Source organism: Tupaia chinensis, unplaced genomic scaffold (genome assembly GCF_000334495.1).
Source record: "Tupaia chinensis unplaced genomic scaffold, TupChi_1.0 Scaffold000317_1, whole genome shotgun sequence".
Lineage (NCBI taxonomy): Eukaryota > Metazoa > Chordata > Mammalia > Scandentia > Tupaiidae > Tupaia > Tupaia belangeri.
In genome coordinates, this window is record NW_006159810.1 from 1,103,668 (window position 1) to 1,118,072 (window position 14,405).

Below are 14,405 nucleotides of genomic sequence, written 5' to 3' on the forward strand. Positions count from 1 at the left end.
TGGATTGAAAAAGAACTGAGGACTAGTTTTACTCAAAAATATAAAGATAAAAACCTTAAGATATTAGAAAGTCAAATTTGGCAGAATCTTTAGAAACTGTTTATTCTGAGAACACAGAGATGGTTTAAAATCTAACTGAATATATTAATATTAAAGAGAAAACCAATATGATCATCTCGAGAAAAGTTGAAAAAAGCAGTTAGTCAGATTTAACCTTTGGTTTTAGGTCTTCAAGCTCCAAAACTCACTCACTGTGGTTTAGACTGTGCCTGCGGTAGCTTACTCTATCCTACCTGATTACAAAGGTAGTCATAGAAGTAAATCCGTCTTGGGGCCAACAGGTGGCCAGTGGGTACGGGTACGTCCACATGACCAACCGTGGTTCAAGTCCTAAACGTGGTGGCTTGCTTTCTCACTTTCTCTCTCTGATTCTTTCTCATTCTTCCGCTAACTCTGGTGTAGTTAAAATGAATAAATAAAGTTAAAATAATTCTGTAAAAAGAAAAAAGAAAGTCCTATCTTAAGGCTTAAATTTCAACACATCAAGAGTTAGCAATGTTGGATTATTAAGAAGAATGTAAAGGGGCCAAAACATGGCACAGTAGTAAAAACACAAGACTTTGGGAGGCAGGCTCGTATGGGAAGGTGGTGGGTTAGCATCTGGAAACCTCCCTGAGTTTGCCGAGCACGTGCGTACCCATGATCCAGGGCGGCAAGGGCTGGGATAAGATTGCATGTCAAGACCCTGTTGGGGCGAGCAGTATCTCTGTCTCTGTCTCTCTCAGTCATGGAATAAATCAATACATTTTTTTAAAAAAAAAGAACCAAGAGTAGAATAACTAGTTAGATCTGATGATTGTGTTGGGTTTTAATGGAAATTTGTTGAGTTGAAGTAATGTTTACATTAAGATTGTACATATTATTTTGTATAATAAGAGTGTAATAGAATGTGATATAGGATAAGTTAATTACAGCAAATTAACAGGAGGAATAAGGTGCTATTTGCAATTAAAGTCACAGAGCTTTTCTTAATTTTAAAACAACGTGTTTCTTTGCCAGGCGAGCAGTTTACTGAATATACTTTACAAACTGCACCTTAAATCCTGTATAGTCAAGGTCCACTTTTTCCTTCACAGCTCTTTCATTTATTCTGCCCCATATTGATGGGGATTGTAAAGTGGAATTCCTCATTAGTTAATCATGTTCTCTTCACAGGGCAGTTCTTGGGGTGATAACATGAGCGTGTGATCGATGGGTACTCGAAGACAAGAGTTACCCTGTTTGGCTCAGGAATGTGCCGAGTACATGCTCTGTAGGTCCCAAGTGTCCTGGAGAGAGAAAAGCTGGTTAAGGGGGAGCAGGGGTCCAGCTGAGCTAGGTAGTTGTAGCAGAAGCTAAACTCATGATCAGGTCAGAAGCTGAGCCCCAGAGAATTCAACTGAGGGGAAAAGAAAGACATAGTTGGACACAGATAACACTGGGATTCCTGAGACAGAAGCCACCTTACTGTGTGTTATCACAGAGGACCAGATGAACCAAGGTCCCATTGTCACAGCACCGTTACTGTCTGCGTGACCTTAGGCAAGTGATGTTACCTGTCTGAATTTGTTTCAGTAAAACAGAGCTAATAGGAACTCACTTTAGGGGACCATTGCAACTTAGCACTCTGCTTTAAGCTGTTGGATATTGGCATGTTAGAAGAGAGGCCAGACACTTGCGTTTGAATGTCGCCCCTCATTGAGGCTCAGGAGCAGTGAAGTAGCATTCTGTCCAACAGGAAAATAAGAAGGCGGTTGTAAGTTAGGGGGCCAAAGGAAAGGCACGTGAATATTAAGAGTCTCTCCACCCCATCTTGGTCTCCATCTCCATTACACCCACTAACCAGCTGTGCTAAATGGAGCATAGGTCTGTCTTCTTCCACATTCTTACTTTCCAGATGTCTTTCCAGCCTCTTCCCACGCTGTCTCCCCGGATATCCTGTGCAGAAAGCTGCCCTTGCTCAGATCCCAAGTCCTTGATATTCCACAAGGGGACCCATTTTTCTGAATTATTCCCTTCTTTTCCTATATAATCCAAGCTCTAATTTATGTCATAAAAGAACATACTGTCTTTAAAATGACTTGAGGTCCTAAATGACCAGATGGACCCTGTTGCCCATCTGACCTCACTTTTGTTTCTCTTCTTGCCCTGCTGCCACTACTCTGGTGTCCTTCTCCCACTTATGTCTGTTGCTCTTCCCCTCTCTCCAATCTTCATTCCAATGTCAACTTCTCAATCATGCCAATTCTGATCAAATTGTCACTTTCCCTCCTCCTTCCAAGCACCCCACCCCCCTTGTCTCTCTCTTCTTCCCCTCTAACATGTACCATCCTTATCACTATGTAGTTTTTTATTTATAATGTTTATTATTCTCTGTCACCTCCCACTGCCTCATGAACTGTATGATGGCAGGTTCTATGTGTGTGCTCTTTACTGATTTATCCCAAGCTGTTGGAACAGCAGGTGCTCAATAAATATGTTTGAATGAATCTACTGGAACTATGAATATCAAAGATCTTGCATGCTGTGTTTTAATTAGACAAGGAGGAGGTCAGTGAAATGAAAGACACAGCAGCCAGGGGAGAAAGGGTCCAGAGGAACAGACTTGGTTTTGGAAACAGGTCTACTCTTGTGATAGTGAGAGCTGAATGACCCGGAAGTGAGGAGGCCTGGATTATTGCTCTAGGTTTCCTACTGACCTTTGGCAGGTCGTTGGAGCTGTGGGGCTCTTGTTCTTCATATACAAAATGAGAAGACTAAATTAGGTGATCTCTTGGGTCCAACCCCACTGTGTGATTCTGTCCTTGGGTTTTACCTAAGGAAAGACCATTAGAGCTTACAGAAATCTCCCCCAAAGCTACATTTTCTGAACTCTCGCACTACCTGAAGGTCATGGGGTACGACGATGTTTTGCTTTATTTCAGTCTTTTCCTCATGGACCTTATGTAAGTATAGATTTCTTAAAAGGTTAAACCAAGGATTGGAGCCATGGAGTGGAGCACCCAAACCTAGGGCTTTGCCATTCAGTCCTAAAATCACTACATAGTACCTCCCTGATTTGTTTTTCCTGTATCTAAAATTGAGGTGCAGCAGTAGGTCAGATAATACTGGAGAAAGGGGAACAAGGGCATCAGTGTGTCTCTGCTAGAGAAACGAACACCCCAGATATCACTTAGGGAAGTTACCCGGGGATTGGGCTCCTTATCTATCTTGCAAGGCTGCCACATCATAGACTCACACGATCCTAGTAAGTTCATGTCACCGAAACTGAGAGCTTGGAGGTACAAGTATTCCATGCTAAGGATCATGCACACTGTCTCCAGTCCCTGAATTCACCATAATTCATTGGTGGGTTTCTATTTTGTTGTTTAAACATATGCTGTCTTCAAAGAACCACCCCCAAAACTCTTGAATGTGAAGACCTTCTAGTTAATAACTGCATCCAGTTTTCAGACTCCCCATGCCATAGATGCATCTTCCTTTTGCCTTTCTTCATTTTGGTCATTGCACCAGATACTGATTGTTCAACATGCATGAATAAGAACAGAAAGGGGGACTCTTAGCTCATGTTTTGGTGTCGTAGGCACATCTTGGGAGAGCTTTTCAGAGTAGCTAAAGTAATTAGTGTTTCCATCAGATATTTTTCTCTACTCTCCTCTTAGTTAGTAACTAAATAGATCATCAGGTCTGTCTGTGCTTTTGCCCCACACTGCCCTGGGCATGAGCTAAACTCTTTCTCTCCCATTCAGAAGAGAAGCCAGATTGCTCCAAGGCCCGCTGTGAAGTCCAGTTCTCTCCACGTTGTCCTGAAGATTCCGTTCTGATCGAGGGTTATGCTCCTCCCGGGGAGTGCTGCCCCTTGCCCAGCCGCTGTGTGTGCGACCCTGCGGGCTGTCTGCGCAAAGTCTGCCAGCCGGGATACCTGAACATACTAGTGTCAAAAGCCTCAGGGAAGCCGGGAGAGTGCTGTGACCTCTATGAGTGCAAACCAGGTATGCACAGGCTCTGTCTCAGCAACCCAGCTCCTCTGTGTCAAGGGTAGCATATTCCTCCTCAGCCGCCTCCGGTCTTTCCCTTTCCCTCAGAGATGGGTATTCTCACCAGTGCACTGCAAGTCTGCCACTTTGGGCAAATGGCAGCCTAACTTCTGGCCTGCTAGACAAAGAATGAGAGTGGTAATCCACTGGTACATAAGCACCTTCAGAAAGGGAGCATGTCTTTTTTCTTCTTTTCCTTCAAAATGTGCTTTGTGGGGAGGGTAGCTTAAGCACTATGGCTACCTGCTTCATTCCCCTAAGGAAGATCAGAGCCCTCATTTGCAGATCTATCTGTCATGTGAAAGGATTACATGAAAAAACAATCATCATATGTAAAACAAAGTTATTTTTACATAAAAACGTGCATCAAGGCACCAGAAGTTATATAATAAAATATGGAGCCCCAGTCTTTCTCCTTGCCAATTCCCCACCATCCATTCCCTTGACTTTATAGCATGCGCTAAGTCATCTTTGACTGTTCACTCACCTTCTTTGCCAGCATTTGATTTGTGGTTGTGTCCCAGCTCTTTCTTGCTTTATATGATTTCTAATGTGATCTGTGAACACGTTTGGATTGTAGTGATTTTCTCTTTGCACATTTCTAACCATTGGTCAGTTTTCGTTGATTTGTTTATTTCTTGGGTTGGTTGATTTGTTTACTGCTAGATAAATGCTTTAGGCAACACAATCTCTTGTTCACCTCTTGAACTGTTCTATCAGATATGCTTCCAGCTGACTTTCACCATCCCTATAACCACCACTGGTTTAATTCTCTCTTTCTCTGTCTTCATCTTAACTCTTAAATATCTTGTCCTTACCTCTTGCCTTGCACAAAAAACTCGGTAGCTATTGCAGTTCCGTAGCATTGACCGAAATAAAAATGCCAGTACTAGGACTGGGTTACTGAAGAGCAAGAAAATTTGGACATTTATCAAGAGCCAGTATTTCACTTGGGGTCTCAGCATGCAAACAAATGTAACAGTAAATGGTGCCTCTCTGTTTGCCCCCTTTCAGTTTTCAGTGTGGACTGCAGCACCGTGGAATGCCCCTCTGTTCAGCAAGCCGTGTGCCCCCTGGATAGCTACGAAACTCAAGTCAGACTCACAGCGGATGGTTGCTGTACTCTGCCAACAAGGTTGGTTTGTCCTTAGTTTATCAAGCCCTCTCCTCTGCCTTGTACGTTAGCATCATCTAAGGTACAGTTTCAAGCACGCACTTTGTTTTCTCACGGGAAAGCTGCATTTCTGCTTCTCTGACGAAATCACTGAACTGTTGCTCTTACTTGATACCTATACGTATTTTTCCTCAGATCAAAGCCAGGTGTCATTAGGTTAAGTTGTTAATCCTTATGGATTTTTCCTAAAGAAGTGCTTGTGCACTTTTAAGGCCCCAGAACTACACAGGCAAATGTGCCCTTCTGTATGTATATAGGGAGGCAGGCAGCAAGGTCTCTCCATGGCAGGCGTGTCATTTGATCCTCCATAGTGAACCTAGTAGAACTCTGGTATGTCCAGTGCCATGAAACAGGCACGCTTGATGGAACTGCTCCCAGGGACCCTAGACATTTCAATCACACATCTACCAGACCCATTCTTTCTAGGCAGAGGAGTCTGAGTTCTTCTTTGCTTTCTGGAGTAACAGACACATCTCTCTTTGGCTTGATGGGGGCGGGGGGAAAGTTGCTGTCATTATAATCCTAATGGCAGAACATCACTTAGCCCTAGAAGTATGCTTCCTCTATAAATAAGCATGTGTGGGTCCTGTCCCACAATGCCCACCAAGTATTGCCATAGAGCTGGCTCTTAGTGCTTTGCCAGGGGAAGACTAAGCTTGGAGACATGGAGTTCACAGGCTGTCTCCTTCCCTGTGCCACCCGGCCCTCTTCTCTGCCATGACCTCCTGTCCATCATTCGCAGGGATGAAGTCATCTCGTTTCTTTCGACTTTTGTTCTACATAAATACCAAGAGGTAAAACCATGCCTTATTCCACTCCATGACTAACCTCTTCTCCCTCAGTCCCAGGGCTGGAGCGCTTCACCTGTAGGTCTGTTGTATGAGTAGTTGTGGTTTGATAAAACCAAAGAGTACAAGTGATTTGATAAAATAGGAATATGTTATGCTATGACAGTTTTTTTCCCCATAATTCGAGGAGGCATCCAGAGTCTGTTCTGAGAAGTACTTTCTTTTTTTTTCTCTATTAAAATGTGTTAGATCTTTGGCATATCCTAGCCTTTGTCCAGTCAGAAACCTAGGGTTCTCTCAGACGTAGCCTACTGATGCTGTGTCATGAAACCGGCGTGTCATTTGATCCTCCATAGTGAACCTAGTAGAACTCTGGTATGTCCAGTGCCATGAAACAGGCACGCTTGATGGAACTGCTCCCAGGGACCCTAGACATTTCAATCACACATCTACCCAGACCCATTCTTTCTAGGCAGAGGAGTCTGAGTTCTTCTTTGCTTTCTGGAGTAACAGACACATCTCTCTTTGGCTTGATGGGGGCGGGGGGAAAGTTGCTGTCATTATAATCCTAATGGCAGAACATCACTTAGCCCTAGAAGTATGCTTCCTCTATAAATAAGCATGTGTGGGTCCTGTCCCACAATGCCCACCAAGTATTGCCATAGAGCTGGCTCTTAGTGCTTTGCCGGGGGAAGACTAAGCTTGGAGATATGGAGTTCACAGGCTGTCTCCTTCCCTGTGCCACCCGGCCCTCTTCTCTGCCATGACCTCCTGTCCATCATTCGCAGGGATGAAGTCATCTCGTTTCTTTCGACTTTTGTTCTACATAAATACCAAGAGGTAAAACCATGCCTTATTCCACTCCATGACTAACCTCTTCTCCCTCAGTCCCAGGGCTGGAGCGCTTCACCTGTAGGTCTGTTGTATGAGTAGTTGTGGTTTGATAAAACCAAAGAGTACAAGTGATTTGATAAAATAGGAATATGTTATGCTATGACAGTTTTTTTCCCCATAATTCGAGGAGGCATCCAGAGTCTGTTCTGAGAAGTACTTTCTTTTTTTTTCTCTATTAAAATGTGTTAGATCTTTGGCATATCCTAGCCTTTGTCCAGTCAGAAACCTAGGGTTCTCTCAGACGTAGCCTACTGATGCTGTGTCATGAAACCGCTACAAAGGTTTTTGTGATGATGACATACTGACAGTGGCACCGCAACCTCCTTGTGACAGTAGATTGCGATAATTTATGTGGATCTGCTTGGAAAGGGATGAAATATTGTGCAAACGTAAGGCATTGTGAATCAGGAAAGGAGAAATATGGAGTATCTAACGGTAACAGATGTTGCATCAAGGTCTTCATGAGAAGGAAGGCGGTACATTATATTGGAGAACCTAATTAATCAACACTAAGCCAGTTGTTAACTTAAAAGTCCTTTAGCGAGGAAGAGGGACAGTTCTCACTTACTATTATAAATGTAACAAAGCACCATCTGTTTGAAGGAGACACAGGAGGCTACTTCTGTCAGTTGGGGAAAGGGGTGGAAATGGGTAGGAGCTACAGGAAGTCATATTTAATCTTAGTTTAAGCAAAGAAAACGTTCTTCACAACTAGTGATGTTCAGGAATGAATTGGGCTGTGTCCTGAGGCTCCAAGCTCCCTGGAGCTGGATGGGTGTCTTTCTGTCTGAATGGCCACCTGCCAGGAATACTTAGAAGAAATGTTATGTAGAAAAGGAGGGGAACTAAGTATCTTCCCTTTTATCCTCAAGTTTCTGTGAATCAAGTTAACAAAACTCTTAGGACAGTGACTACTTTGTGGACCAAATTTTAGTTTTGGCCTTCAAAACTGAAGAACAGCCAGAGTTAAATGTGCCTCCATTGATGAAATAAAAACATGGAGAAGGAAGTCATTCAGAATCCCACTGTAAATTATTTGCAGGGAAGGGATGCGTTCTCACAGCTCTTTAGTTTCCTGAATTAGAGGTAGTCAGTGACCCATAGGCATCCGCTGCCCCTTCTCTATACACATCCTCTGTTGCTGCCTGAAAATGTCCCCTCCTCAAGCTCCCTTGTGTCCGCACCTTTAGTTCGCCCTTCCCCAACCACCTAGGCAGCTTCTGCCCTGCTTTCCTGGACTGTGAAGTGCCCTCAGACTTTGATCCCTAAGGATGATTTAGGCGTCCTCCTCTGCTCACTTGTAACCCCCTAAGTCTCTATCATAGAAGTTTCCATGTTTTATTGAAATTACTGAGTTTTTTCCCATCTCTACTATTCTGTGTGATATTACAGGAAAGAATCTTTCGTAGCCTCTAGTGCTTACATGTCACTTTTATAGGTCCCTTTCCATGTATTGATGAATGACTGAACGAATGAACAGATGAACAAATAGACCCATTCTTAGCCAGGATGATACACATGTTGAAGACGAGCAGTCAATATTTGTCTTGGGTCATCAGAAAAATCATGATGCATTTTCACATAGAAAAGTACATCCTAACTTTTCCGATGACCCAGTCGTTTCTTGTTTATTTTCCTGCCTTCCCACTTGAAGAGCACTTTCTTCCTAGCACTTTCTTCCCAGCTCTCTTCTTTATGGCCCAGCTCCCCTCGGTACTGCAGAAATCCTCCAATCCAGACACATCTCCCACAGCATGGAGTGCCTTTATGTCGCCAGTCCACCTTTTCTCCTATTGCTCATTCTGCAGGGCTCCAATTAAATTCCACTTGATCCACAAGGTCTTCATGCTTCAACCTACCCTTACGCTACACCCCTAGGAACTCCCAACATACCCTTTTCCATGCTGTCAATTAATCATATACTTCCATGTGTTGTTATTTAACTATGACATGTGGAAAGTCTTGTTTCATCAAAGAATATTTCTAGAGGAATTATGTCTTTTCGTTTCCTCCGCATAGGCATGAGTACTGAATGAGTCAGTAAATGAAGAATATGCTCAGGCTCTGGCTTGACCCTGTTCAACCTACCTACATTACATATTAAATGGGTTATCAATATTGAGGATGATAGACAGGCCATACTTTAAAAAAATTATTTGTCATTATCTTTTTATTTACTACAGGGCATTTATGTTCACCAGAGGAAGAGAGAGAGAAAGAGAGGCGAGAGAGAGAGATGGGGAAAGTGAGAAAGCAAACCTCCACGTCTAGGACTTGAACCATGGTCAGCCATGTGTGAGTTCAGCACCTTAACCACCATGCCACTTGCTGGCCCCATCAGGCCGTACTTTAATAAAAGAATAAAAACCCAAGTAATCATAGGAAAATAGAAGTAAAATGAAGGAAACCTAATGTATAGCAACAGTGGTAGTATTTTTAAGAGGAAAAAAACCTACATAACTTTATTCTTGCATGTGAGCCTTGTCAAATGTTCTCTCCCTGAGAATGTGATTTTAGGCATAAGGAGCAAGATAGAATATATAAAATCCTATTAGGATTATTAGATCTTTCCCAGCATACTTGTAGAGAGTGTTGTTAAGAACTTAGAGCCATTTGAGAGCAAAGCTGATTATGTGGAGAATTCGGGGGGAAAGCCCTTTACATTTAGGACACAGTAAGATTAAGTATCTAAAACGGCAGCTATAGAACACCTTTGGTCAAAGTAACAACCACTTTTCTTGTGAGAATTTCGTATACTTTCACAGAAAGTACAAGGTATTTGTGGCCTTCCCCCTCATCTTGAAGAGTGACTTCTTCCCTCCTTCAGTCCCATCCAGATGGAAATGCCATTCCTACTAAGACTTGTTCAGCTATTTGGGCCTCTGACTGCCCTATTTCTCTGTGAGCCCTGGCTTGATCTCTGAGTATTCTGTTGAGTTGTATCTTTTCAGCTCATTGGTTGCCTCCATTATTTATTCATTCATCAGATATGAATTGAGTTCTTACAAGTGACAGTCACTGCTCTAGATGTTCTTAGGTATCTCTTTCCAGTTCTGTCATGGCAAGCATTGGTTTTCCACCTACCTCTGGCCTTTCTTAAGTATAGGTCATTCTATCCTTTCTTGCTGCATCTCTGCTTTTCTAAAGGCCCATCCTTCATATTTCAACTTGTCTTTGTCTCTTCTCCTAAACTTCAGCCTAATAGACATCTTACTTATGTGCAATATTATTAACTTCTTTTTTTTGGAGAGGTTTTTGCTATAGGACGTGTCTGCTCGCCAGAAAGACAGAGAGAAACAGAGAGATAGAAAGCAAGAAATCACCCCCGAGGGGATGGCCACGCCACAGTCCATTCTCGTCTCAGGATTTTGGGCACACACACACACATGTACCCGGCGTGAGTTGAAGCCACCAGGTCTGGGACTCGAACTGCGGTCGACCACATGGAAGTTCAGAGACATAGTGATTTTACAACAACTGCTGGTCCCTAACTTTTAACCATTATTAATTCTTTGTTCCTTCAAGTTGTGTTCAATTTCCAGTCATTCTGCCATTTCTTTTTATCCCTTTCTGTTGGCACCATGATGAAATGAGAGCTCTGTGGGAGCTCATCATTCCTTTTAGAAGAGGATGGAAAAGGATGAGAACTAGTAGCTCTGGTCTTACACTGGGCCCAGACACTGCACAATGACTAAAAGGAAAAGTGGGACTTTGTGAGGTTCACCATATTTAATAGTCTTTGGAAGTCCCCAGTGCCTGTCTGCATGTTACAGATGGATGGGTAAGGGAGTTTGCAACAGAGAAACTTATGAATCAGATAAATTGATGCAAATGATGTCTTTACAGGGAAGGAAGGAGTCCCTAGATCTCTAGTAGGCAGAGAACAGTCACAAATGTGTCATGTGCCTTGCTGCTTACAAAGCATTTTCATTTTCGTTCTTATTTTTTCACATATGTTACCACTTAACTCCATGAGGGATGTATAGATAGGAAAAGGGAGATGGAAAGAGTAAGTGACTTGTACAAAGATCACAGGTGTTCCTTGGTACAAGAAAGAGAGCAGGTCTAAGTCTGTAACCCAGGTTCTTTGAAAATCTGTGCTTTTTCCACTGTAGTTTTTTTTAATAGTGGTGTTTTGTTCTTGTTTTTAACTCTGAGAAATAAGTACTTGAATATGAATTTTGTATCTCATCACCAGAATTATTTATTAGGCTGTCCAGAAAGTCATGATGCATTTTTGCATAAAAAAAAAAAACACGTCATGACATTCCTGAAAACCTAATACATTATCATAGCACATATTGCAGAATAAACACATTTCAGTTATTCATTGTCCCCCAAAATAGGGAAGACCTAAGACACAGACAAGCTGAATATGAAGGATGGGCCTTTAGAAAAGCAGAGATGCAGCAAAGAAGGATAGAATGACCTAGGTCAGAGGTAGGTGGAAAACCAGTGCTTGCCAGAAACCAAGACTATTCTTTCAAGACCACAAAGATTTATTCTTTCTCTTGTCTCTACATGTCAACTGGGCAACTCTTCTGTACTCAGCGGGCAGGTCGTCAGGGGCTAGATGTTGCTCATGTGTCAGGAAACTCAGCTGGGGTAGCTGAAAGAATCTCTCACCCCATGTGGTCTTTCATCCTGAGTTTATCAAAGAGGGGCTTAAGTGAGAGAGGATGTCACAAAGATTTAAGAAACCCAAGACTGGGGGGCTGACCTGTAGTCTAGTGGTTTAAGGGGCTGGATCCCACATGATCAACCAGAGTCCAAACCCCAGCCATGTTGCTTGAAAAATATTCCAGACACCTTTGTGTGCATGTCCAAAATCCCAGCAGGATGGCAAAATTGAGAAGGGGTTGCAAGATGACCACACCCCATTAGAGGGTGCTTTCTCCCTCTCTTTTCTTTGTTTCTTTGTCTCTCTCTGGTCAGTGCACATACCCTCTGGCAATTAGACAGACCAAGACTTAGAAGTCACTCAGCATGACTTCTGCTACATTCTGTTGGTCAAAACAAGTCAGAGTGAGCCCTTAGAGAACAAGGAAGCAGATTCCACCTCTTGATAGAAGCTGCAAAGAATGTGTGGCCACTTCTAATCCACCATAATATACATTTAACCAAAAAGGTGCCATTAGCTTTCACGTTCTGATCACACAAAGTTGGTGGAGCACTGCAGGTTGCAACGCTCTTCCAAATGCTGAAGTCTTTCATGCCCGAGAGCTTCCCTTTCTCCTTCCGTTATCACTTGCTAGAAGTTAGAAATTCACCCAAGAATCGACACTCAATTTAAGAGCCTCTGAGCACCCCTGGGCTTTAAGCATCATGAAGCTGACCATTATTTTCAACTCCTCTCCTTTGGGAATGTTGTAATACCTAGTAAAACTAGGTTTTCTCTCAACACAATTGGCAGTGCTGTTTTGTGACACTCAAAGATCTGCTTGATGAAACTAGGTCAATTTTTAAGGCAAAAACAAAACTTTGCAAGGTATTGCAGAAAAACTCTTCTCTAATGTAAATGGTCTCATCTGTGAGAAATGGAGCTGCTAAGTGTGTTTGCAGGGTGGGTCCAGCCTGGGCTGTCTATCTGGGAGTTCACATTCTCCCGTCTCAGTCTAGACTTCAGCCTAGCTGGGCTGTTTCTTAAGAAGATAACCTCTAGATCACAAATTTTTTCTCTATAGAGTCTTCACTTGGCCATTTTTCACCGGTCATTCAGAGGTAGGATTTTAAAGGTGGACATGAACTAGTTAAAAAGCTAGAGATCAATACCTTTTTACTTTTACTGAGAGTTTTTTTTTTAATGTCCTGCACTTTGTTAAGTAACCCTTTTAATTAAGAAGGTGAATGTACTCAGTGTGTTACCAGTCACTCATCATGAATGTATTTGAATGAGATTTATCAAAAACTTCACATTTTGTTTTCAATATTTCTCTTACATATGCCTCTCTTAAAAGTTACTTAGAATCGTCCATCTGCTTATTTTGAGGTAGAGATAAATAAAGTCATTGTTTATAACATCCAAATACTTAAAATAGGGTGTCATCCGAGCGTGCACTGTGGAAAGTGAGGTTCCCAAGCCCCTGCCTGGCTCCTGCCTCTGCCTGACCACAGAGCCTGATTTCATTCCGGAACCTGTGCCTGGAACATTTATTTTATAGCCCTTGCTTTCTGAGACACTATGCCAAAAAAAAAAAAAGGGGGGGGGGGGGGGGGGGGAGACCAGCATTTGGTGTGGTGGTTAAGGTGCTGGACTCCCACATGACTAACTGTGGCTCAAGTCCCAGGCCTGGTGGCTTGAAAATCACACTGAGTGTGTGTACATGCATACCCAAAATTCTGAGAGGAGAATGGAGGAGAAGGGAATGCAGAGTAGCAATCCCCTTGGGGGATGATTTCTCACTGTCCTTCTCACTGTCCCTCTCTGGTGAGTGCACACACTCTATGCCAAAAATCTAAAACAAAACAATATTATAAGGAAAAGATATGCTATGAAAAATAACCTATTTTACTTTTAAAGTTTTAGAAGTGATTTTTGTTTCAGTTTATTTTTCCCCTTAGGTCTGAAGTAATTAAAATGTTTAGATTATCTATTAGCTAACAGGTTGACTAATAGGTGACTTTTATCACACACACGCACGTGAAATTCTAAGTACAGTCCTCCTAGGCACAGTGACGAGCCTGAGTCGGAGAGCAGGACCCAGGAGGCAGGCTGTATTTTTCTCCCATGTTGTACATAACACAGGTGGAGCCAGAAGGATCTGCCTGGTGAGCGGCAGCCAGGCCAGGCTCTGTGAGCACAAACCACCAGGCATCAGTCTCCTGTCACCCTGAGCTCATGCCCCACCAGCTCCTTCCCAGTTCTACTTCCCAGGATAGCCATCGTCCATTCAGGTCCCAACACATCCCTTTGTTATTGCAGTCTGGAAGGAAATATGTATGTGTAAGTAGCCATTCAGCTGCCAAGGGATCCCCTCTACCGCATCACCAGGTCTCTCCAGAGAGAATGAATTGGACATTAGGAGGGCTAGAAATCCAGGCCCACTTCAGCATGAATTTGAGCTAACCTCTCCTGTCAGCTATGTCGACTTTCTTAGCTGGGAAAGGAGAAGAGGGATTGGATGAGCCCAAAAGTAACTTCTACCTCTAAATTCTTTAGCTTTCCCAAACTCTAGAAAGGAAGGACCCCAAGTTGTCAGGAGATTCCTGAGGAAGAAAAAGGAAGGACATTTTTATAAAATTCTAGGACTTCAAAGATAATGGGAGAGAGAGACAGTTTGCATAGTGATAGGAAAGGGAGAAAGTCCAAGGAAAGTCATAAAAATTATGGTTACGTTTTTCCCCAGTTTGTATTTAATAAAAAAAAAAAAAAACTTAGAAAAGGTAAAAAAATGAAGTAACACAAACTACTAGAGTAATGATTTAAGCCAGAATAATCAGAAGTGGTTGGATTTTGAAAGTTGGGTGATAATC

The 14,405-nt window shown here is 42.7% G+C and overlaps 1 protein-coding gene across 1 annotated transcript in view; it reads left to right on the forward strand.

The window, feature by feature from the left end:
• Positions 1-14,405, forward strand: part of CRIM1 (cysteine rich transmembrane BMP regulator 1) — a 218,335-nt gene that overhangs the window by 83,714 nt on the left and 120,216 nt on the right. Inside the window, exons 7-8 of the mRNA XM_006151377.1 lie at positions 3,789-4,031; positions 5,091-5,211. Of these exons, the coding sequence (XP_006151439.1) occupies positions 3,789-4,031; positions 5,091-5,211 (364 nt within the window). The remainder of the gene's footprint in view (positions 1-3,788; positions 4,032-5,090; positions 5,212-14,405) is intronic.